The sequence below is a fragment of the Ipomoea nil genome, unplaced genomic scaffold, assembly GCF_001879475.1.
Source record: "Ipomoea nil cultivar Tokyo-kokei standard unplaced genomic scaffold, Asagao_1.1 scaffold2845, whole genome shotgun sequence".
NCBI classification, from domain to species: Eukaryota; Viridiplantae; Streptophyta; class Magnoliopsida; order Solanales; family Convolvulaceae; genus Ipomoea; species Ipomoea nil.
In genome coordinates, this window is record NW_017619273.1 from 2,935,717 (window position 1) to 2,963,395 (window position 27,679).

At 35.2% G+C, this 27,679-nt stretch overlaps 1 protein-coding gene across 1 annotated transcript; it reads left to right on the forward strand.

The window, feature by feature from the left end:
* The first annotated feature begins 5,711 nt into the window (after positions 1–5,711).
* LOC109159743 (LOB domain-containing protein 4-like) lies at positions 5,712–26,786 on the forward strand. The gene is made up of 3 exons (XM_019307855.1): positions 5,712–5,717; positions 21,482–21,685; positions 26,378–26,786. Exons 2-3 carry the CDS (start codon positions 21,506–21,508, stop codon positions 26,627–26,629), a joined length of 432 nt encoding a protein of 143 aa, XP_019163400.1. The 5' UTR covers positions 5,712–5,717; positions 21,482–21,505; the 3' UTR covers positions 26,630–26,786.
* Positions 26,787–27,679: the final 893 nt, after the last annotated feature.

The window sequence follows — 27,679 nt, forward strand, 5'->3', positions numbered from 1 at the left end:
GCATTTGTTGCTTCCCGTGTGGATGTGCGGTGGATTAATGTGCGTGAGGTTTATACTTAATGTGCGTGAGATTTGTACTCAATGTGCTTGAGATTTGTACTTAATGTGCGTCATGTTAATATGCGTGAGTTTTGTACTTAATGTGCCTGAGTATTGTGTTTAATGTGCGTGAGATTTGTGCTTAATGTGCGTGCGTATTTAAGAATTACGAGCTCAGAAGGAAGCAGAACAGAACTCACGCACATTAACGCCCAAGCTTCTTGTTACTTCTTCCTTCAATTTGGCCATGGATTCTGGATTATCAGCTACCTTCAGTGCAGTTGAATTTTTATATAAATGACGCACGCACAGTAAAATTTGCACAACAGCTAAGTGTGGATTTCTGTTGTATTGTTCCCATAATTTTTAACCACCATAGCTCGCCTCCGCATCATCATCATCAGGGAGGGGGCAAATGGCTACTGGGATGGGGAAGAAGCTGACATCAATATTTTCTGCTGCATTTTACACATTCACGCACATTAAGTACAAATCTCAGACACATTAAGCACAACACTCACGCACATTGAGTACAAACCTCACGCACATTAATCCACCGCACATCCGCACCGGAAGCATTCACCGCACAGGAACTTTTCAATATATATATATATATATATATATATATATATATATATATATATATATATATATATATATAACAATGGAATTGATAATCCTGAAAATTATAATTCCAACCAGCATATATACAAAGTAAGGGATTTAATTGTTTGAAACATAATCCCACTTACTTGAACCGATAAGACGAGAAGGATCGAAGACAAAGCTTCAAGCACAGGGACAGAAAGATGATGAGGGCAGGTGGTTAGTACGAGTCGCACAGGGACAGAAAGATGATGAGGGCAGGTGGTTAGTACGAGTCGAGCGAAACACTCTTTTCTTAAAACCTTATTTGCCGCCTCCCAAAGGTGCTAGGAGCGTTGCGGCCTACGCTTCCTATGATAAAACGTACTACGGTTCAATGTTTGAGCACTCAAACAAATAAGCCCAGTGAACTAGAGCAATGGTTCGAGATAGAAAATTCTGATTTTCGTTGTGTGTAAAAACATCTGCTCAACCAAGAACTTATATAGGAGTTGAGGAATTAATAGCATTTAACCATGGGTCTACTTTAAAGCCTTTTCCCCTTCATTTTCAAACTCAAATGGGTCTATAGCTTTGAGAATCAATTTCTCATTCATGATTCACCCATTATTCGTTTTGAGCGTATAATATATCAATCTCTTCATCTTACTACGAAGAACTCGAATCCACTTTGACCCGACCCAAATCGAATGTGGACCCCACTAATTATTGTACCACAAAATAGCTACTTAAAATGTCATTTTATGCTATTTTTTCCCAACAATCCCCCACGAGTGAAAATTGATTTTCAGTGTATTTTGTTCACTGGTCGATCCCTGCATAGGATAGGTAGGTGTTACCCTTTGAATCTTACCTTGTGAAGACATATTTATTCTATTGACTGTAGAACGCGATGTCTTTGAACTGACTGTTGTTTGTGTAGATGATGACATATCTCACACAGAAACCTCCCAACCATGCTTTGTTCTCATGACTGTGCCCACTTTGGTTGTGGGTCACTAGAACTTTTATCCCAAAGGGATTTAGTCACATTCCTCGTTTCAATTTCTCTAATAACTATTTGCATGTGGCCCTCGTTTCAATTTCTCTAACAACTATTTGTTTACCCTCAGGTTAAGGGCCACTACGTGATCACATAGAACTTTTATCCCAAAGGGCTTTAGTCACATGCTTACCCTCAGGTAGGGGCATCCCAAAGGGATTTATTCCAACTATGTTCTTACCCTCGGGTTAGGGGCCGCTATGTGATCACATAGAACTTTTATCTCAAAGGGCTTTAGTCACATGATTACCCTCAGGTTAGGGGCCCCCCAAAGGGATTTAGTCACATTCCTCGTTTCAATTTCTCTAACAACTATTTGCTTACCCTCAGGTTAGAGGCATGCGGCCATCGTTTCAATTTCTCTTAGAACTTTTATCCCAAAGGGCTTTAGTCACATTCCTGATTAACACGTAGCCACTCATGGACTTCTCATACAACTACTGAGTTTATTAAACGCAAAGACAATTTTTGGCCTAGTACAACCCATTGGATACAATTCAATAAGCCTTAGAAAGGCTCTTGTATAAATAGTGGTGCAAACCCACTTTCTAACCCAAATGGGTCTACTTTGAGAATCAATTTCTCATTCACCCATTATCTGTTTTGAGCGTACAATTTATCAATCTCTTCGTCTTACTAAGAAGAACCCGAATCCACTTTGACCAGACCCAAATCGAAAGTAGGCCCCGCTAATAATTGTACCACAAAATAGCTACTTAAAATGCCATTTTATGCTATTTTTTCCAACATAATCATCCAACTAAATGCCCCTGCTCACTTTCCAATCAAACTCACTTCCACAAACTTCCTTGTTTAGAGACGCCAAGTCCAATCCACTCTTATTGGTTATAATCTACTTGGCTACATTGATGGCTCCGTTGAAGAACCAACCAAGTTCACAGATACTGCTCACACCAACAAGAACCCGTGCCATTTAATTTGGTATCACCAAGACCAAATTATTATAAGTGATCTACTTGGGAGTTGTACTGATACAATACAACCCCTTATTTCTTCGGCTGCAACGTGCCACGACGCATGGCAACAACTTTTCACTAGTTACGCTAGTGCCCCTCGAGGTCGAATTATTTCCCTCAAGTCAAAGCTAACAAAAAATCCGAGAGGTGCTCGATCTGTTACTGAATACCTTAATGATATGAGGTCTATTGCTGACGATCTTACATTGGCTCAAAGTCCAATTTCTAATGAAGACCTAGTTGTTGATATCTTGACTCAGCTAGATGAGGAATACAGTTTCACCATCTTTTATGTTCACATCCGTAAAACACCCATTTCTTTGGGGGAATTAAGTGATGTTTTGACTGACCATGAACGACAATTAGAAGAAGCTAATGATGCACACTAATCTAACTTCCCACTGCTAATGTTGCGCAATAGACCTTCTCTTCCTCACGAAACAATCAATTATCCAACTCTACGCGAAGGTTTCGTAATAACAACGGCTCCAACCGACAAAGTTGGCCACAAGGGGGGAATAACCGGTCTGGGTTTAAATGCAAGTTTTGTAACTTTCTAGACCATGAAACGAAGGTATGTCGTAAGTTAGCAAAATTTTTAAAAGAGCATAATATTCTGCCCATGCAGGCATCTATGTCTCTTCAATCTCCTACAGCCAATTCCACGGTTGGTCCGTCTCAGTCATGGGTATTTGATAGCGATGCTTCCTACCATGCTACTCCGAGTATCACTGCTTTGCAAACCTTCTCTGAATAGAGTGACCCGGCTGAGATTCGCTTGGGCGACGGTAATTCCTTAAAAATATCTCACGTTGGTCGGTCTACCATTCCCACCTCCTCTTCTGCTCTTACTCTTGAGATTGTTCTACGTGTTCCTAAGTTACGTGATAACTTAGTTTCCCTATCCAACTTTGCAAAACTAATCCAATATCTGTTGATTTTTTTCTTCCCATTTTATTGTGAAGGATCTGAGAATGGTTACATCGCTAATGCGGGGGGGTGGTGGTGGTAGAAATTTAATGGTGTTTACTATGGTCCACTTTTCTTTCAGCCAAAAATAAATGTTCTACATCTATCGCGTGTGTCTCAATCGCATCATAAATTTGGTCATCCTTTAAATAAAACATTACATCTTGTTTTAAAGCATTGTAATGTTCCTGTTACCAATTCATTATTAAAAAAAATTTCATTGTCCATCTTGCAGCATGCACAAAAGTCACAAATTATCATTTTAAAAAAAAAAGAAGCTCTTTTTAGTACTAAGCAACTACAATTGCTTTACATTAATGTATGGGAACCTCTGACAAATCTATTGATGGGTGTCTTTACTATGTTATTTTCGTTGATCACTTTTCAAAGTATATTTGGTTATATCCATTAAACGAAAATCATATGTGTTTATAATTTTTCCTCAGTTTAAACGATTGGTTGAGAAATACCTTGGTCACACAATCATTTCTATCTACTCAGATAATGGCGGTGAGTTCATTAAAATCATTTTGTTGTTCAATGCTCATGGTATTTCTCAATTTACTACCCCTCCTCACACCCGAACCCAATAGTACTACCGAGCGATGACGCAGACATACCGTCAAAATCAGGCTGTCATTAATCCATTCTACGTCCCTGCCAACTTCATACTGGACTTATTCTTTTCAAATGGTTGTTTACCAAATTAATCGTCTTCCAACACCGGTATTAGGTAATAAATCCTCGTCTCAGACTACGTTTAACCAATTGCCTCAGTATGACAAACTGAAAACTTTTGGTTGTCTTTGTTTCCTATGGTTACGTCCATATAACAACAAAAAACTCCAGCCAAAATCACGACCTTGTATTTTTCTGGGCTATGCTGGCTCCCAATCTGCTTACAGGTGTTTTGATTTTTCCTACAATCGTATTTGTGTGTCTAGACATGTTCAGTTCATACCTAATATTTTTCCTTCTCAAAAGTTACAACTTACGTTTCAATCTTAGGATGTTGAGGAGACATCAATTGTGCTGAAGTCTCTACCTCCGGAGTCTTTATCCATGTCCGCTATGTCCACCTCGAATCGTATACATTCTCCTACAACTCACACGCTAGCTGTCTCCACTTCGTCTACTTCTTCCGCGTCTACTTTTTCCCACATTGGTTCACCCAATTTCAGTCACACACCTCATGCTTCTTCTCGTGCAGCTTCTCCCAATTCCACTCCAACACCTCTTGCTTCTTCCCGTGCTGCTTCTCCTAATTCCAGTCGCACATCATCTGCTTCATCTATGGTTGATTCTCGTAATTCCAGTCAACCACCCTCTGTTTCGACCATGACAAATTCTCCCAACTCCAGTCACGTCGCCCCAGGTTTACGTCCAAATTCTAGTCGAACATTATCTGCACCCTCCAATCCACCATTCCGAGTAGATGATCTCCCTTCGCTGCCATCCTCTCTATCTGCCGTTTCAACGCCACAAAATGGCCTGCGTCGTTCCACTCGTTGTCGACGTCCTAACCTTAAGTTTTATGGAGACCACTATGTTAACCTAACTACAACTTGTCCCTTACCACCCACTATAAAACCGTCTATCGTCACTTAAACAATTAAAGAGTCTTGGTGGAAAAAGGCTATGGATTAGGATTTCGAAGCGCTGCATCGCAACAAAACGTGGCATTTAGTGCTTCACGGCACCGGGGTGCAGATAGGATGTAAGTGGGTTTTTCGGGTCAAGCGCAAGTCAGATGGTACGGTTGGTCGTTATAAAGCACGTCTTGTCATGAAAGGTTTTTCAAACTATTAGTCGTGACTATTATGAAACTTACAATACAGTCATGAAACCAGTTACTATTCGTGTGGTCTTGAGTATTGCATTGAACAATGCTGGAGTCTACGTTAGTTAGATATAAACAGTGCGTTTGTGCATGGAACGTTGGATGAAAAGGTGTATATGGAACAACACCCGGGCTTTATTGATCCTTTGTTCCCGACACACATTTGTTAATTAGACAAAGCGTTGTATGACTTAAGCAAGCGCCCGGAGCATGGTACTTGGAGCTGTCACGGTTTTATTACGTTGTGGATTTTCTAAATCATATGCAGATGCCTCCTTATTTGTTTATTTCGTTGATGGTGTTGTTTTTTATTTTCTGGTGTATGTCGATGATATCTTATTGATAGGAAATAATGATGCCTAGCTTACCTGATTCGTAAAGACTTTGTCTGCGCAATTCTCACTTAAAGACCTCGATAACTTGTATCATATTTTGGGTGTTGAGGTAGCTCCAACACCATATGAGATCTTCTTGTCGCAGAGTAAGTATGTTACTGGCATTTTGGTGCACTTTAAGATGGATGGTGATAAAGAAGTCTCCACGTTGCTAGTTTCTTCGGATAAATTGGTGCCGGCCAGCCCGATCTGATAGTGACCAATATGATATCACACAATTCCGTCGCCTTCTAGATTTGCTGTATTTGGTAATCACACGTCCCAACGTCGCCTTTGCAGTCAACCGTCTTTAGCAATTCATGCATGCACCAACGATGACACATTGGCAGTCTGCTAAACGGCTTCTTCGCTATCTCAAAGGTACGGTCTGTCATGATTTATTTCTTCGAGTTGTCTAGTCGATTCTTTGTGTATCTACACTGATTTTGATTGGAGGGAGGGGGGGGGGGGGGGTGTTGTACTGCCAATGGTCAGTCTACTAATGCTTACTTTTTGTATTTGGGTTCAAATCTTATTTCTTAGAAATCCACTTGTTAGCGGTCTGTCTCTTGTTCATCCATGGAGGCTGAGTATCTTGCCTTGGCGAATGTCGCAATAGAGGTTCTTTGGGTTAAACATTTGTTACAAGAACTATGTTTGGGTCTGTGACAGTCTCGGTGCTACGTATGTCTATAAGAATCCAGTGTTCCACTCTTGCATGAAACACTTGGCCTTGGATTACTTCTTTGTCCGAGATTTGGTGTCCAATGGTTCTTTGGTTGTGCATTACATTCCCTCTTCGGGGCAGCTTGTTGACTTACCTACCAAGCCACTTGGGCACCATCTGTTCTAGCTCTTTCATTCTAAGAACAGAGTTTCTAACGGGTCCTCCTTCTTGCGGGGCGTGTCAAGACTTCATGCATTGGTTGACAATGTCTAATATATCTTTCCTATTTGTATTCATGTAGTTTAGGATTGTTGCAACTTCCTGCTACATCTCCTCATATGTACTCTATTTATACTCTGTTCATTTTATTTATCAATATATGAGTTTTATATAATCACTACACACTGCACATGACTACCTGGCCTCCATCTCTAGAGAAGCGGTATGAGGCGAAAACTCCATGTACAGTTTTGAAGCCGTGTCTTTCCAGCAAAAAGGCTTAGAGACCGATATGATGATTGGTTTAAGGGCCGGTCTATTACGGCAAATTATTGTGTGGATATTATTCATGTATTGAATATACATTATATAAAATAATGTATTTTTAGTACTCAAATAATGTACTTTCCCTGAATATAATGTACATTTTTAATATATTTAAATTATATTATTTATATATTGAATATAAAATATTTAATAGTATAATTTACACAATTATGTAAACTATAATCCACACAATAATAATTGTTCTACTTCGGACGCATCTCAGAAATTAAATACATAGAACTGAAGCAACCAACGTACCACAACTTGGTGCATGTCAGTATCTATAGCTACTTAGCTAGTACACAAATTTTCTTTCGGTGGACTTAAAACATTATTATAAGAAATAGACATATCAACAGCCAATCAAAAAGGGAATATAATTTCTTACTCTATAAGTCATCATGAAGGTGAAGTTTTTACGCGCTTTAATTTCCCACAGTGCATATTTTTTTTTTTTTGAAAGTAGCCTGCGCGACATTTTATTGGAAATACGTTGAAATAGAGTCTGGCGGACCAGAGTCCGAATACATAGGTGCTGAATAATTAACGGCCAAAATGGCTAAAACATGTGCTAAATAATTATCCGATCTAGGAACAAAACTGACTGAAACATAATTAAAGGAAACCATTCGGTTTCTGCAAGTATCAATGGCATAGCCGAGGTACGAACGAGGTGACTCCTTGGTAAGTGATAAATATTGTTGTAATGTCAGACAATCCGTCAGGATGCCTACCGATCTCTCTCCACGATCCCATAACCAAGACAGCACTTCCTTACACGCAATGATAATTTTGACGCTTATAATTAACTTTTTATTTTAATAGTAAAATAGAAAAGTTTTTAATTTGTTACTTTTTCAAGTTCTACTAAATCATACCAAGTACCTTGTGCTCAAATTGAAAATTATATATATATGCATAAATTGAAAACATAATTACTTATTTTTCCAAGTTCTGCTCATACTAAGATTTGCTCATACAAAGATTACCTAATCCGAATATTCTAGGAGAGTTACGTTTGACTCTTACTTGTAAGAAAATTTGATCCAAATCTTTTTAACATGTCACATTTATATAAGAATTGATTTTCCGATCTTACAATTATATTACAAAAGAATCTCCTTACTAATTGTTCCAAACTGCTTAGCTCCCTTCCAACGATTCAATTCTTTATCTATCAATTGAAAAATAATATGCATACATACAATTGTTTTCCTACGTAATTCTTTGACAAGCAAAAATACATTATTTGGTTAAGTGAATTTTAATTCCACGGAATTGTAATTTTCTCCTTTTGTGTAATTAAAATTCATATGCCCTCCCCATGAATTCCAATTTCGCAGCACACGGAAAGGAAAAAAATAAGAAAATGATAAAATTACCTATTATTATTATTATTATTATTATTATTATTATTATTATTATTATTATTATTATTATTATTATTATTATTATTATTATTATTATTATTATTACATTTCCCTTTCAATTCTATATCACTTATTACCTTTCAATTCCCATTAATTCTATTCCTACCTATTAATAATGTAATTTGAATTTTTACTTTATTTTCACCTTATTTTTTTATCATAAAATTACAATAAATTTCCTCATAATTCTTTCATTCCCACCAAACGCACCGTAAATGATTGACACATTTTTATTTGTAGTTACAATGAGAAAGAGTTGGAGATGCATGTGAGGTTGCAAAATAGCAAAGAGTGAGCTGAGGAGAATGATTTTTATGTTTTGTATATTAATGTCAATGTGTATGAAAAACAGTATATAAGTGTTTTTGTATTTTTCAAGCAACAAAAAAAAAAAAAAAAAAGTGTTTTTGTATTTTTGAATATTCAATTCAAAACCAACAACAGGAATTGATAGAAATTCCACGTGCCGGGATAGGAGCTACATGCCTGCACTGTCTGTCTAGGAAGCTACACCGTGACCTACTGACCTATTACCACTCCTATTTTAGGTAGGTTTGTTTTAAAATTTTAAAAAGTATTTTTTAAATAACTTCTTTTTTAAAGAAATTATTTTATTTGTAATATTTGGCTGAAAATATATATATATATATATATATATTTTTATTTGGTTAAAAGTTAGAAATTTATTACTCCGTATTATTTTATTTGCTTAAGTTTTATTGAAAAATAATTAAAAATCTATTATAGATTTATTTATTATAAAAATAGTAACTATTCATAAAATTATTTATAAAAAATCAAGTAACTCAAAATTTTTAAATGATGAAATGCATGCTACAAAAGTCTATAAAAAAAGAAAACTAAACATTAGGGAGAGATAGAGATAGATGGAGCGATAAATCGAAAAAGGTTTTTTTTTTTTTTTTTTCTTTTTTCTTTTTTGTCAAAATAGGCCTTTTTATTTAATGAATATTTTCGTTGAATTTACTTTTTCTTTTTTTGGATAGTCAAATTAAATATTGTAAAATCTTAAAATGGGAACTTATATTAGGATCAAGTGCTTACAATTACACAAAAACATTATACTAGCTAGTAACGAAGATATTATACTTGCGTAGTAGTCGATCATCTAGCGATATGTTTCAATGGCTGAACTTATTATCTGCTATAATACTAATTGACAAATTAAGTGTTTGGCACTATACCGAATGTTATAACTTGAAAGACACAACTTTATTTCCTTATAATTGTGTAGCAGTCATTATTATATTTCGATGGTAGAATGTTGGACTCGACCCTCCAAGCTTCCACCCAACACCTTAGATTATAATTAATTTTCTATTATTTTGTGTGTATTTGATTATTAACTGATTAACTCATAATAAAACCAATCATTCATAAGCAACTAATCCTATCCTATATATAATAAAGCTATATGGTCTTGTGAAAATTGAATGTTGCATTTAATTTTCACCATGGTTGCAGTAGGCGCTAGGCGCTAGTCGGGCGGCCGGGCAGCGCCTAGGCGGATTCTAGGCGGCGCTAGGCGGGCACCAAAAAAATTAAAAAAAAAATAGTAACAGACTTGTAGTTCGACAATTTTAATGAGGTTGTTTTCAACGTTCACTCAAATAACACATCTAAATAAATGAAATAATGATAATTTATAAGTCATAATGTCATAATAATATTAAAATCAATAATTAATGAAAGACGACATCGGTCAAAATCGAACAAAATCGGTCAAAAACGGTCAAAATCGGACGAAATCGGTCGACTCGACCGAGTTGGCCGAGTTGATCGACTCGGCCGAGTTGGCCGAGTTTGGCCGCCCAGGCCGCCTAGGCGGCCGGCCGAGTTTTAGCCGAGTTTTGGCCAAAACTCCAAGGCTCGGGGCCGCCTAGCGCCTAGGCGGGCGCCTAGGTGGCTAGGCGGCCGAGTTTTGCAACCTTGATTTTCACAAGGCCATATGACTTTAAGATGTTAAAGTCTTGTGAAAATTAAATGGGCTTTAAGATGTGAAAATTACTTTAAGATGTGAAAATTAAATGCAACATTTAATTTTCACATCTTAAAGCCATATGGCTTTAAGAAGCATGCATGCAACCCCAAAGTCCATAAGTTTGAAATTAATATATAGCATAACTATGTGGCTTAATATTTAAGATTGTTGATGTGCATATTGAGGACTACGGAGACAAAGATGCGTTATTCGTGGATTCATCGGATACTATCCAACAACATTCTCCAACTTAATTGACGTGAAGTAGGTTTAGTAACATTAAGATTATATTCTCGAATTATTAGTTCTCATCTTTTATTGATTACACACTTAATTCGATAGTATTTAATTTGGAAGAAAAAAATCAATGTTCTAACTAAGATTGTGATTTTGGTCTTTAAAGGTCAATTGTATGTTGCTACATCTAGAGTTAGAAATCTCAAAGGTCTAAAAATTTTGATCCGTGGTGACTCTAAAATTGTAATTCAATTACTATTGTAGTTTACTAAATTCTTAAAAATTTATAATATTAAATACTATATACTAAATTTTTAATATAGTTTAAGATTTGTAGTAATCACCCACCTTAAATATTATTTTAATTGTAAATATATTTATGTTCATAAATTTATCATAGGAATTCACACATAATAATTATTAAATAACAAAAATTTTATATATGAATAAACCTCATATAGTGTATATTTTTATAACATATTTTTCGTGCATCGCACGGGACAAATACTAGTAAATATAAAAATAATAATATCCATATCAACATCTAGACATTATTAGGAGATTTAAATTTAATTAGGAGGAGAAAATAACTTTTTTGTTTTTTTAGTAATTGGATTTGTGTACAAAATTTCTAAACACCTAGTAGTCAAAACTAAATACTTTGTATGAGTACAAATGCCTTTTTCATTATGGTAGGTACGCGTTAAACAAAATTCAAATTAGTTAGTTGAAGTATAGCGATCGATGGCAGGGTTTATAATTTTCCACCATCGTATCGTGGAAATGTTAAAAAGACAGAAAATAATTTATTTATTATTATAAAAACCTCTCAATGCTCTAATGATACACAACACTAGTCAATTCACTGCTTCGTATCGTAATCTTTCATATCTTCAAAATTTATAAAATTTATATTGTAAATTAAACAAACAAAAACGCAAATGAAGTCACGATCAATCGTTGGCGAGGTACAACTTATTAATCTCTTCTGAATCGAAAAATCGACTCATCAAAATGCACATGCCTGCACACATAAATCTTATTAGTATGTAAGTCCATGCACCTATACTCTCGGAATGAGTCAGGATAACTCAGAAAAACACGCGGAGAAGACCCATAGGACATTTTGTGACGATTATATGGTCGCAAATAAGGATAACATAGACATCCAAAGACACAAAGAAAGAAATATGACGGAGGAGATTTATGCAGCATAAGATGAGGACTGGAGATATTTAATGCAATAGATGACATTTTTGATCAAATATACCGTAGTCTCAAAAGCAAAATCCTAGAATTTAGATGGAACAGAAGCACGAGCTAAAAAAGTTAGGTCTGTTTCAATTATATGGCTATGTTTCCATTCAGCACGACCATTTTGTTTATGAGTATAGAGACAAGACTGTCTATGAACAATTCCTAGCTGATCAAAGGTAGATTGCAATTTTTTGTATTTAGCCCCTAGATCAGATTGAATAGATTTAATTTTCCTATTGAAAGAACGTTCAACCATAGCATGAAACCTATCAAAGATGGCATAGAGATCCGACTTTAATTTCATGGGAAAATATCAAGTATAGCGAGAATAATCATCCACGAAAATAACGAAACACCGATAACCATCATTAGACAATAAAGGAGATGGATCCCAAATATCTGTGTATATTAAGTCAAGAATATTGAAACTAGATGACTCAACGCGTGGCAATGGGAAACGCGTAGATTTACCTAATTGACCCCGCACTACATAAATTGGAATTACAACGAATAATATCACTACACCCACTAACCGAACAAGATTGAAGAATACAACGAAGGACACGGTGGTGTGGATGGACTAGACGATCATGCCAAACTAACGCAGATACACGAGCGTAGAGGAACGCGGTAGGAGACGAACTGGAGATAGGCAACGTGTATATAGACCTCCAAAGCTATTGCCCCGTAGAAGAATTTCCTTGGTATTGATATCCTTCACAAAAAAAAAAAAAAAAAAAAAAAAAAAAAAAAAAAAAAGATGGGTGAAACTCAAAAAACACCTTATTATCTGATGCAAATTTCTGAACAGACAATAAAGATGTAGACAAACTAGGAACATGAAGGATATTAGATAATTGAAAAGACCTAGACTGGGTATTAAAATAAGCATGGCCAACACGACTAATTGAGAAACCCATACCGCGCGTCACCGACACGTAGCGTGTCATTACCAACATACTCCTTAGACGTAGATAGGGCAGTAATATCTTGAGTCACATGATTGGTTGCCCAGTGTCAGGGATCCACAGCTAACAGCCATTAATATATGAACCATTATCTTGATATATTAAATTGGCTTGAGGAGCAGGATCATAACGATTGTAACACGAGATTGCAGTGTGACCATTACGCCCACATATCTGACATTTCGACTGACTGCCACCACCGTTACCACCTCATCCACAACAACCACGGTTGCGGTTCCCCTACTGCCGACCGCCACCGCCACGCTGGGAACCACCGCCTCCATCGCGTTGCTGCCTCCCCGATTCTGCCGCCCTCGGCTTGACCGTCCGCCGCCATCGCGCTGAGCAGTAAAGGCCGCCGGCGACTAGACTGCTCCACCACCGGTAATGAATTCTTGTGCCCCCAAGAAGTCCACCAATTCTTGCAGCGTGATCGGCTGTCCACGAACGGCGAGAGAGGCGGTTAAAACACTGAACTCCGGTCATAACCCTCGAAAAATAACATAAAGGTTTTGTTCATCGAGGTTGATCGTCAGGCCGGCAAGAGTGAGCTCTTCAATGATGACCCGAGCTCGGCCGATGTAATCCGGAACGGAGTAATCGCCCTGTCGGAGTGCTTGAAGTTGACCAAGAAGGTTCAAGCCACTTGCTCGGGAGGACGATGTGAGAGACTGCACCACAGCATTCCAAAGTGATCGGCTTGTCCGACATCCAACTGTAGTGACATGCATGACTTAATAGAATAGAGAAGACACAAGCATGGAAATGAGAACTTGTTCTTGCCGAACCCAGACGGTGTGAGCAGGGTTCGGACTCGGTGGGGTGCCGTCGTCGCCGGAGGGAAGCAAAGCTGGTGGGTAAGGGTTTGTACCATCAATGAAACCCATTAGATTATGCCCATAAAGAAAGGGAGTAACATGAGTTCTCCAAAACAAGAAATTTTTGTGAATCAGTTTAATATTGATGAAGTGGTGGGCGGTGGACAAAGAATTTACGGTCGAGGAGACCGAAGAGATAGCAACATTATAGACGGCCGGTTCAGAGGAACCAATAGATCCGTCAACCATGGGAAAGAAACCCTAGATAGCTGATACCAGATGAGAATTGTATCAATTGTATTGAATGAGTTGATTACAATAGGTATAGACTACGGGAATATATACAAGAGAGAATCATAGTGAAAATTAGGATAGGAAGTCATATTCTCACTCAAATGCATAGAGTCCTAATACAGATAATACAATATGTTGTTTGGAGTAGTGTTTCAAATTTCAACTCATTGGTGCTAATTAGCAAAGATAAACAATCAATTGCCAAACATCCGTTTTAGCTTGTTGACCCAACCATTCAGTCAAAATTGGTTAAACGAGCTGAAAAATGTCTATTTAACCATTTTCCAAACAATCCCTATATGAATTCTATGAGCCAAGGGCTTTTAATTTTATATTAATATTGCACTAAAACTTCAACATATAATAACGTACTCTCGTAATTATATTAGACTATTGAAAAAGTAAGAACCTGAGAGAGAAATATGTTGTTATTTTACCCTTTTAGTTATTTTTCTTGGAGCTCTCACACTCTTAAAGTGTAATCTGCAGTTTGCCGTGACTTGAATACGGTTAGAAGTCAGAAGCATGTTCGAAAACTTTTCTATCTGTTACGCAGGATAGTAAGATATAATTAAACTATTAAGTCTTAAAAATGTGTAATTCTTTCTTCTTCTTTCTTTATAATTAAACATAATTTTACATTTTTTAAGGGAAAATCGCATTTTTGGTCCCTCAATTGTTTCCAGATATGCAATATAGTCCCTCATTATCAATTTTGTAAAATTGGTCCCTCAATTATTTCAATTGTAGCCAATGTAACCCTCCAATCAAAATTTTCACTATCTAGTGTTAAAACCATGGACAATTTTGTAATTTCACAACCCATCACTTTTACCCCCAATTTCTTCCTTCATCCGAATTGACCTACGCGAAATCGACCCAGTACTTCTGGCACATCTTCAAGGCACTCTCCCAGTCGGAAAGCTCATGTGTCGCCAACGAACCACCGGAATCCATAGACCCAGAACCACCTACCAGGAAATCATCGCCAAAAGTGGAAAGCAAAGTAAGAGAGCGCCGGAAATTTTGGAGCACCCCCAAGTTTGTACAGTTGCCGGGAAGCCAGAACACCATTAGAACGATCACCCCGGTTAAGAAATCCAAAAAGCCAAAAAAGCTCACAAATCAATATATACATTGGACTTCAATCGATGCTGGGCAAAAGTTGCAACTAGTGTACCTGCGTATGTATAATCAGGTATTTGTTTTCAATGCACCAAAAACAATCAGCCAAAACCATATAAAGGAGTGTTACATATCAAGAGGAGAAGGGGTAAGCAGATATACCCAAGTTGACATGGACATCATCGTCAATCTTGACATAAAACTCAACATCCCATTTCGCAACAAACAACTCATGATACCTTTCTATGTGGTTCTGCAAAATGTTGTCATCAATGAGAAGGAACTTGAGTACAAACGCAGATCAAGTTTTGGATTCTAGTTACAAGTTTGAGAATGTCGTTGTGTTGAGCATCTTCCATGTCAATTGCTCTATCTAAAATGCTATTAGATGTCGCACTACAAAACAGCACGAAAATTGCTTTAGCTTGAGACCGCCATCTTGACGGCCACCCAACAACATAGATCACAGACCAACCAATATGACCGGAAAAAGCATGGATCATCAGAGAGTAATGTTGGACCCGAGGCTACCATTCACCATCCCCAACTACGTCCTAACTCCAGACGCCATTTCGATTCAAGCAGTCCAAAAAGGGGAGTCAATAGGCAGAGTAAACCTCACGTTAGAGGTAATCCATTAGCCGGAGAGTCCATTTAACACCAGAAAATCGCACACAAAAAATCAACAGCAAAAGAACACACCACCAGCATCAAAAAATGGACGTAAAAACATCCAACATTCATGACACCCAAAGAAGCTTCAAGAAATCTTTACCACCAGTCAGCGCTCAGCGATAGCCTGACGACCGGAGGTGTAAAACAGGGAGCGAGATCTTCCAAAACAGTCAAGAAATCTTCCATCCGCCGGAGCCGCCGGATTTTGGGGCCGCAAAAGCAAACATCAACAGAGAACGGATTAAAATCAGTCGTAGCCATCAGTCTTCTTGTTCGGGGCCCGGGAAACGCCGTCGTGCTGGAGGTGAGCCCTTCTCGTTCGCCGGCGACACATGAGCTTTCCGGCTGGGAGAGTGCCTTGAATATGTTCCAGAAGTACTGGGTCGACTTCGCATAGGTCAATTCAGATGAAGGAAGAAATTGAGGGTAAAAGTGATGGGTTGCGAAATTATAAAATTGTCCATGGTTTTAACCATGGTTGAAAAAATCGCTTGGCGCTACTCAGGCGCTCGAGGGACGCCTAGGTTGGGATTAATCGACGCCTAGGCCCCCGTGTATTTTTTAATTTATTTTTTATTTTTTTAAAAAATTTGTTTAACTTTTTTTTTAAATATTTTAAGACTTGATAATTATAAACTATTTAATACTTTAATAGTTAATACTAAAATATTAAATATTAACTTTTGTTTTGAGTGAAATAACCCATTTAAAAAAGAAGGGAACAATAGCTATTCGGCCGACTAGGTTGCCTAGGAGGCGTAGTCGGCGCCTAGGAAGTCTAGGCGGGTCAGCGCCTAAGCGGCCTAGACGGTACATAGGCGGCCACCTAGCCGGCCAACCGCCTAGACCACCGATAATGGTGATACGCTAGGCGGCCGGCCAGCGCCTAGCGTCTAGGTGCCGATTAATCGGGACCCGGATGAGATTTTTGCAACAGTGGTTTTAACACTAGTTAGTGAAAAATCTGACGAGAGAGTTACATTGGCTACAATTGAAACAATTGAGGGACCAATTTTGAAAATTGACAATGAAGGATTACATTGCATATCTGAGAATAATTGAGGGACTAAAAGTGCAATTCTCTCTCTTTTTTTTTTCTTTTTTTTTTAAGCCTCTATACAGTAAAAGAAGTGGTTACGTTATTCTTAATGATGTTACTTGTCTCCCTATCATTCTGTTTTTTATATTTCCTGCAAACGTACTGTCTTTTAGCCGCTTTGAATAATCATATTAAAGTTATTGTTAACCAAACAGTATGATATGTCTGGAAGATTTCCCACTCCATCATAAATAATTAGATTATTAATTAATTAATTAATTAAGACCCTTTCACTGTTAGTGATTTTAATTATATATATATTTATTTCCTAATTTTTGTACACACATACATCTTTCTGTTTCACTACATCTGTACTCTTGTCTCAGGCTGTATGCTATGCTTAAGACAAGATGTTACCACATAGTCGAATATGTGGAAATTAATCAACTCTATAAAGAAAACAAATATTTTTAGACGACATACTAGGAAAACCAAGTATGCAACCACTTGCTATGTCAAATTAATTTAATAATAATAATAAATAAATAAATAAATAAGTTAATTCTCCAAAGGTTCCTCATCATTTGCGACAATTTCAAATTTAGTCTCAAACTATTGTTTTTGTCATTTAACATCTCAGAGTATTATTTTTTAGACACTTTTAATTATTTTCATGATTGTTCCTATTTATAGTAAGGAAATATTTGTCTCTTTATATTTTTCTTTTGTTATTTTCTGGTTTCAACCGGTTTAATTGCTTTAGGACTTTTATCAGATGAAAAATATGGCTACTAAAAATCAGAGGTTACCTAAAGTTTTAAATCAATTAAACCGGTTGAAACCGGAAAAATAACAAAAGAAAAATATGAAAAGATAAAAATGTCCTTACTAAAAATAGGAAAAGTCATAAGACTGACTAAAAGTGTCCAAAATATAATAGTCCGGAATGTTAAATCATAAATGGCAAAAACAATAGTTTAAGACTACATTTAAAATTGTCACCAAAGACAAGCTAAATAGATATCCGATGTAATTAACTCTGAATAAAAATTTAAAACGCAATAAATCATTCTATAGCATCTCATTTGTCTTCTTTACAGCCTCTTTTTGGTTGTTGATGTCATCGCTTGCATAAGTAAAACATCATCATGTCGGGATGACATTCATGTTAGGTAATTAGATCGATATTCTGGGCAAATTATACTAGGGACCCGGTGCATAATACATTGTGGTTCAGGCATCAAAACGGTGTCGTTTCTTTTAATGAGAAGAAACGACACCTGTTTCGCGCCGTCCGTAAAAAGCAACTTTGCTTGTATAACATATTCGGTTTCATTTTGTATACACTGCAGTTTCATTTCAACACAACTATAATTTCATTTTGATATAACTACAGTTTCATTCGATATTATACACTCAAATATGTGAAACTGTTATTCAATTTGATTTTAGATACACTATAGTTTCATTACAACACAATTACATTATCATTTCGATATAACTACAGTTTCATTGCACAATGTACACTCAAATATGTGAAATGTTATTCAGTTTCATTTATATACATTGCAGTTTCATTTCAATACAATTACAAATATCATATTGATATAACTACATTTTCGCTAGACAACATACACTCAAATATGTGAAATTGTTATTCAGTTTCATTTTGTATACATTGAAGTTTCATTTCAATATAACTACAGTTTCATTTCAATTCAATTGCAGTTTCATTTGATAATATAAAAATAATATGTAAGATAGTGTCAATTTAGATATATTATAGTTTTATTTGGTATTTAACACACTAAAAATATGCGCTCCATTAAGTTGTAACGGCTGTCATTTCTTTACTTAAAAAAACGACGCCGTTTTTAGACCATGATCTATAAAGCTTTGTGGACCGCGGTCTACAGTATAATTGCCGATATTCTGGACCTTTAGCTTGAAGTGTTACTCTTTAAGATATACGGAGCATAATTTAAATTGCCTTGTTCTAAAAAATGTTCTTTATAAATTATTTTTAAATGAGTTAATCTATTTTTTCCCTAGATTTATAGATATTATTTCATTTTTTTTCCAAAATATTCTCTTTCATCCTAGTATTATTGTGTGTCAAAGTACCATTGATGCCCATGTACTATAGTGTTTTGTTCAATTTAGTTTTTGTACGTTTATTTTGTTCAATTTAGTCCATGTACTGTAAAAAGTTGTGCAATTAAGGACAATAGTTGTGTAATTTGGTTGTAATTATTTATTTTGGACATATGAATTTAATATATTAGTGGTAAAAATAATTAATTTTAAATATTTATAAAGTAATAGTGACAGTAATGATGTCAACGCCCCATAAGCTAAGTGAATGATAATATTAACACCGTTAACTATTGTCCTTAATTGTACCACTTTGTAAAGTACATTGACTAAATTGAACAAAATAAAGGTATTAAAACTAAATTGAACAAAACACTATAGTATAGGGACCTCATAGGTATTTTGACCTATTATTGTGCCATGACCATTTTTTGTCTTGCGTCAACAAACATGTTTAAATTGCATTAAATATGATGACATTTCGGTCTATTCAGTTCTAGGTGTTAATTCCTTTTTGGTCCTAGATTTATACGTGTCGTTCCACTGTTAGCTAAAGAGGTGCAACCAAGAAAGTTCAACCCCACAACCGCAATCACAACAACATGTGTGTCAACCAACCAAGCCACTCACATCTCATGTATCAAAAGGACATGACGTTCTGTTGGAAAAAATAACTTAAAATGACATATTAAGTGGCTATTTTGTGGTACAATTATCAGTAGGGTCCACTTCCGATTTGGGTCGGGTCAAAGTGGATTCGGATTCTTCATAATGAGACGAAGAGATTGATATATTGTACGCTCAAAACGGATAATGGGTGAATGAGATATTGATTCTCAAAGTAGACCAATTGAGTTGGAAAAATGAAAGGAAAAATGAGCTTTGTCCCACATTGGTTTGGAAAGAGGATTTGACCCCTCTTTTATACAAGAGCTCTTTTGGAGCTTGTAGAATTGTATAGCATAGAGGCTTTCGTGCGCGGGGTGGGTTTGCAAACCAAATTCTAACTAGAAACGAGATCGAAAAGGCTTGATTCAAGCCCGAGCTCGTGTGTGCCGGCACCTATAGGCACGAATGGCCCGAGCTCGTGTGGGGTAGTAGGAGCAAGTGATTTACAACGTGAAGAGAAGAACAAGAGAGACAAAACACAACGATAAGCACCACTCTGCTCCTACTCCTTTCTTGCTACTGTATTCTACCCGTGCTCTTGTTCGCCGGGTTCGTTCGTTTGGGTGCTCAAACGTCGAACCGTTGTATGTTTTATCCTGGGAAACCTAGGCTACAACGCTCCTAGCACTTTTGGGAGGTGACAAATAAGGTTTTAAGAAAAGAAAGGCACCTCGCCTAACTCGTACTTTCTTCTTTCTTCCTTCTCTGTTCTTTCTTGTTGTTTGGAATTATAATCTGAGGATTATAAGTTCCATTTTTTGGTTAATATATATTGGTATATCTTTTCCATATATATATATATATATATATATATATATATATATGTATGTATGTATGTATAACCTTGGATCCGTTTTATATATATTTGTGTGTATATATATATTTCGTGTATATATATATAAATATTATTTTAGGGATATTAAATCGATTTTGGTTCATTATCACCAACACGTTCTACTTATTAATGTGAAGGCCATTGACAACAAGTAATTGGGGGACATGTGTATGACCAAAAATGGAGAATAACCAATGTCATACATGCACTTGTCAAACATTGGAAAGTCTTTGCACTATATAAGAGGCTTGATGTGTCCTTTTAAACATCACCCCTTGATTCACTATAATCATCCTAGTCCAGCAACTTGTAATCTCTACTTCCAACATGAGCACCTAGGGTTGGGGGAAATTGGGGGTAAAATTGAGTGTTGTGAAATTACTAAATTGTCCATGGTTTTAACACTAGTTAGTGAGAAATTTGACCGGAGGGTTAAATTGACTAAAGTTGAAACAGTTGAGGGACCAATTTGGTAAAATTGATAACGAGAGACTACATTGCATATCTGGAAACAATTGAGGGACTAAAAGTGCGATTTTCCCAAGAAATATATGCACATGAAAAGTAGTCTTAATGAATATAGCTTGAAAAATGGTCTGTCTTACTATTGAACCAAAAAGCAATTGGTTTCAAATGGGAGAAGAAGAATAACCAATTAAATGGCGGCCTATTGTTAATTGGGTGTTGAGACCATATCTACCTGACAATCTGACATGGATATGATGTGTATGGAACCAAAATCTAAAGCCTTTCATTGGTAGGACCCACAAAGAGATTTGCTTCCACCTTCCTTTCTCTATATAACACCCAACCACTCCTCTCTTTAACTCCCTGGCCTTCAACCATTTCTTTCCTCTTAGGTGCCCTCATCATAACCTTTTCGATCTCTTAGTTGAGGCAGTTGATTAGAATAAACATTTAGTTAATTAGGGTAGTTATACTATTGAGAGAGAGAGAGAGAGAGAATTGACTTTAAAGTTATTAGTAGGGCAGCATAGAAGCATGAAGGAATCTGCAGGTAGAAAACAAAGTGGGGTTTCTCCATGTGCAGCATGTAAACTGCTTAGGAGGAGATGCAGCCAAGATTGTGTTTTTGCTCCTTATTTCCCAGCTGATGACCCTCACAAGTTTGCCAGTGTGCATAAGGTCTTTGGTGCTAGCAATGTCAACAAGATGCTACAGGTAATTACAAGAATGTCACAAATAACAATTTTAGAATTGTAGTTTTTTCATATTCAAAATGTCACAAAAGACCGAGTCAATACTTTTCTTTTCAGATTATAATCTAAAATAACAAGTTCGATTCCAACTTTCAGCATAATCCGAAGTACCGAGTTCAAATCTTAGAAATGCAGTTATCTTAAAATTCATGAGAGAGTTTTTTACCACCTTTTAAAGTTGTCAACTTGTCACATCTAACATGAATAAAGAAAACTCATGAGAGAGTATTTTACCACCTTTTAAAGTTGTCACATCTAACCTGAACAAAGATTAGTTTCTATGTATTATCTTAGTTAAGTGGTTGTAGTTAGACACCCAGAAAAAACAAAATCTAAAATAAGAAGTTTCAAGTATATTATTCTTAGAGCATCCTCATCAATTGTCATTTTTTCCCAAATTTTTGTGGACCTCAACATCCAACTCATCATCATTCACTATTTCACTCAATCCCAAAAACTCTTCTTCCCATTAATTTTAAATTTTTTCAAAGTTTTTTTGTGGACTCACTCATTTACAAAAATCATGTTATAATTATTTCTTTATTTATTATCATTTTTAAAATTTTAATTTTAATTTTAATTATTAATATTTATATTTAAATTAAATATGTCAAAATTAAATTAAATTTATAATTATAAAATTTCAATTCAAATATTATGGTATCAGAATTATATACTACATTTACATTATATAAATTTTAAAAAAAATCACAACAAAATTAAATTATAATTTTTTAACCAAATTAATTTTTTTTTAAAAAATGAAAGGATGCATTCACTGAGTTGTCGACCACTTTCAATCGCCCAAGCGGATACGTGTAATACATGCGCCCACTTGGGAGGCCAGTGAGACGCACAGTTGGCCTTTAACCAAAAAAAAAAAAAAAAAAAAAGACTCGTAAGAACTTGATTTTGCAGGAGTAAAATCCAACAAAAAAACCTCTTCCTCTATCCACCAAAAACCAATTCCTCTCCTTTACACTGTTCTAAAAATCATGAAAGATGCATTGATGGAAATGCTCTTAGTATAAGTAGATTTTGTCCAAATTTTAGCTTAATTTATACTACAAACCCTAGCTATTTCACACCCACGTTAAAACATGCTTTGGCACCTCTCCAACTGCATGTTAACATCCTCAAGGTTTGGATAAAATTCCACATAATATTTTACCAAAAGTGGGGAGGGAGAAATTAATTAAAGCCAATAATGGATGTTTGTGCATTATTGTACCCCACATTATTCACCAGGCCAGCAATTATCATTAGATGCTACCTTCTCTTTCTCACATTTCTGTTTGTGTACTGATGATTAATTTGATGTTTAGGTAAACTGGTAAAAGCTAAGTATGCTGAAACTTGTTGAAAGATAGAGTGGGTGAGAAATAACTGTCATTGTTGATACACGTATAACTTGAAAGCAGAGTGAAAAGATTTCATCAATTTTTTATTCAATTGTACTTATACTCTGCTTTATCTAAGTATGGTGTGAACTTACCATTTAAGAGCAATTCCAATAGTAAGAAATTTTTGGTGGTTTTTATCAGGACAACTAGAAAGATAAAAAAAGAGGGGAGAGGAAAACAAAAAAAAAAAACAAAAAAACAAAAAACAAAAAAACAAAAAAAAAAACAAAACAAAAACAAAAAAACAAAAACAAAAACAAAAATAAAAATAATTTTTCTTCTTTTAAAAATAAGAAAAAAGCAAATGATTAACGCGCCTAGCGCACGCCCCTGGGCGCGTGCGTGCAAGATGTGCTGCACACGCGAAACTTCTGCCTTTATTTTGCCTTCCTTTCTCTCTCTTCTAGGCCCACAAAAATTTACCTTTGCCGAAGAAAAAAAAACCCTTAAAAAGCCATCCCCTCTCATTTGTTAAAAATCAACCCATTGATTTGTTAATGTTCCAAAAATCACTGAAAGTGCGTTGCTGTAGGTACGCTACCATTTATTCATATTATGTAATGATTTTACACTTTTTACACCCTTATGGCATTTTTTTTTTTTTTTTTTGATGTGACAAGATAATAGTAAATGTAAATATTTTTTCAAACTAATTCTTATTTTAGTTAAGAAATGACGGTATGAAAGTCAAAGAAGGAATGAATTCAGCATAACTATACATATTATCTAACCTTAAAAAGATATTAGAAAAATAAATTTTTATTTCTAAATTATAACAAAACACTTTTCGTCCCACATTTTTTTCGAATGTTCACGAATAAAATTGAATTAAAAAGTCACTTCACAAACAATTGAAAGACAAATAAATAACTGTGAGAAAAAAAAATAACAATAAAATAATTGTGACTAAAAAATGCTATTTCACTATAATTTATAGACAAAAATGTCATTTCCCCAAAGATATATTACTTGCACTAAAACTTTTACTACATACACAAAATTTTGTATTATCCAATATGTTCTATCTTAATAACTTTGTAGTAATTAAATTGATGAATTTATAAATAATCAATAAATACAAAAAGTTGTGATATTTGATCTGATTTCGTCAAATGTTGCAATAATTAGTGTAGAAAGATTTGGTCCAAGTAAAATTTTCTTTTCAAAAAGTTAACCTGTTTTTCGAAAGAGATGATACATCCATACCTAGGAATACTAAAAAAGGAGACAACAAATTTGGAAGTAGATTAAGATATGGTCCAAAAATGGTTAATAATTTTGACCATCCAAATATGTACAATATGCACATATTCTTGGATGGGGAGCATCTAGCCTGATCAGGATATTCAAAAAATGAAACGTATAGTCACTCAATTATAACTCTAATATGGTCTTTAATTACTCAAGGTGTACATTTAGTTATATTATTTTTTAAAAAAATACTTTATTTTAACACTAGAATTTAGAGACTAAATTCGTTACGTTTTTTAAAATTTGAAAGTTAAATATGTCAATGCAAATAATAATGTTTGTCATTACAAAAAAATTATGCATTAAATTTATAAGGGTCACACTTGTGTGAGACCGTCTCTGATTCTTATCTGTGAGGCGGGTCTGGTCGAACCAATATAAAAATGCAATATCTATACTGAAAAATGTAATACTAATTAGAAATAAAGCGTTTGTTACTTATAAGGAAAAATATAATGCTTTTGACGACAAATTTAATAGTTTTATATTTTAATATGAAAGTATTATATTTTTCATTAAAAGTATTATATTTTTCTTTAAAAATAATATTGGTATGGCAAGTGTTTGTTACTAATAAGGAAAAATATAATATTTTTAAATCAAAATGTAAAAGTATTACATATTTTAATTTCATATAAGTAATAAACATTTTATTCCTTATTAGTATTACATTTTCTAATATAAGTATTACCTTTGATCTTGACTCGACCCGTCTTACGGACAAGGATCAGTGAGACGGTCTCACATAATTTTTTATCAATTTATGAAAATACGCTCTATAATGCACAGTTTTATGCGCAAGATAACTTAAATTAGTAATTAATACCCAAAACATTAGTAGTTGGTGTAATCATGACGACTACAGAATTATAGATCATTTGTCAAACTTTGGGTCCCAGAGATATATAGGACTATTTAATTTCTTGAAGTCATTAACTTATAGCACTAATTATTCAAAATATAAAAATAAGGAAATGCAAGAATAGATATACCTTTACATAATTTTAGCTAGGTAGATTTTATGGTGCTGATGAGTACCAGTGTTGATTGTGATTATATGAAATATTACTAGTAATGATTTTTAATAATATTGAAAACAACTTGCATAGTATACATGATTATACATACGGGATTCTAATATGATTTATAAAATGCTGAATGGCACCATAAAATTGAAGAAATTCTTGGGAAAAAGGTCAATGAGGCCCTCTAACTTTATACGAAATCATAATTAGGTCCTTAAACTTTTGAATTATGCAATTAAACACTTTAACTTGTCATTTTGAAATAGTCGGTTAGTGACTTGTAATAGCAAGTCGTTATGGCTCCAACAATATTTCGAGAGAAAAAATCAGCGACTGAGGAACAGTGCCGTTAGTCCAAAGGTGACTAGAGAAGGCAACCAACCTTTTTTTTTAAAGCCTTCTTCTTCAAGAAGGTGACTAGCGATGATTTTTTGTGATCGGAAGAATCGCGAAGGCAACTAATCCGGTCGACCGAGCGTTAAATTTTTTGTGAACGGTGGCGGCCAACGACGACGTGCTTATCGGTAACCTGATTGTTACCGGTAATTGAACTTATTGAATTTGACTAGTTTTTATAAATTAAAGTGTTTAATTGCACATTTTGAAAGTTTAAAGGTCTAATTGCATTTTTGCGTGAAGTTGGAGGTCCTATTTGACCTTTTTCCCAAAATACGTACTTTAAAGAATTTAGATACAATTTTGAACCTCAAATTAACCTAAGGACCCATCATGTCTCCTGCGGCTTTAGGAAGCTTGTAAGAAGAAGTAAATCGCAAGATGTTCCTCGGTAGCACACAGTGTTCCGAGGACTTGCTTATTTCCCAGGATCTTATCCCTTATCGGGTTCAAACGGGGGCATTTGTTAGCTAATACAACCACAATCTAACTTCGCCTTGGGGTGAATTTAGACAGGCTAATGTTCATATGTAAGGTCTAATTAATATAATGCAATGTTGGGTTGTGATGTTATTATAGGAGTTGCCGGAACAGTGGCGAGGCGACGCTGTGAATTCGATGGTGTACGAGGCAAATGCCAGGGTTAGGGACCCCGTGTACGGTTGCGTGGGCGCCATTTCATCTCTGCAGCAACAAATTGACCTCCTCCAAACACAACTGGCAATAGCCCAAGCTGAGATGGTCCACATGAGAATCCGGCACTTCTCTCCCATGTCCGCCGCCGCCGACAACACCGCCATGGACTCATCGGAAAATGCCTACGATGTCTAAGACTACGTAACCACTGCATGCACAATATATATTTATATGTATATATAGGTCTATTCTTAGGCTCTTAGCACGGTCCATGGTGGTAGGCCGCCATGGCCAACGTAGACGAGTCTAGCTTTGTCTTCGTCGTCATCATCATCATATATATATATTTATCTATATAATCAGTTGTCCCATCCAAAAAAGATATCTATAATTCAGCGAGGAAATTAATCACTGTTCAGGATGAAAACTCTAAATACACTCAAAAAAAATCTCTCTATATATATATGAAATCTAGCATGCCACCTACTAGTGTTTTCTTATATTAATTTAATTTTGTATCATAATAATTATTTATTATGGTCACTTTCTTTATTGTCTCCACTCGTTTCATTAATGTTTCGTTTGCTAGCTTAGCTTATAACAAAGTCTTGACAACCTGACCCGGCCGAGGTGATGATCATCATCATTAACCATATTGTAAATGTCTAAAAGTATTATGATGAGCTATTATTATTATGATATATATGAGATATTACGAGAAAGTTCGTATGTTTATTTAAAAGTATGTTTTATGTAAAAATTTTCATGTGATTTTAATCAGTAAAAGACTACAAAATAATAAACCAGTACAAATTTCCCACAACTTATAAAACTCAAACCAAAAATGTTACTATAATAGATAATTCTCACAAAAATTCAAACTTAAAATCTTTTAGTTGTCAATTTAACGGCTTGACCAACTTCATTGGATTGCTTTCTTTTGTTTAGATAAGTTTGGTTTTTGTTCATTGATTTAGGAAGAGCTACACAGTTTACTATACTTTGTTCTGTACTGTGCTCTCTTTTTGGTTTAATTTTAATAAATTTGCAAAAAAAAAAAAAAAAAAGAATTATATTTTCATGTTAGTTGAAGTGTAAATCATCAATGTATAGTAATGTCGCCTATCATGGCAAATGTCATATCTCTAAAGCACTTTGTCACCGTTTAATTAATTATTTTTTCCGTGGAGACAAAATAATGTAATGGGAATATTGTCAATCTACGTGACATGATGCATAGACTAA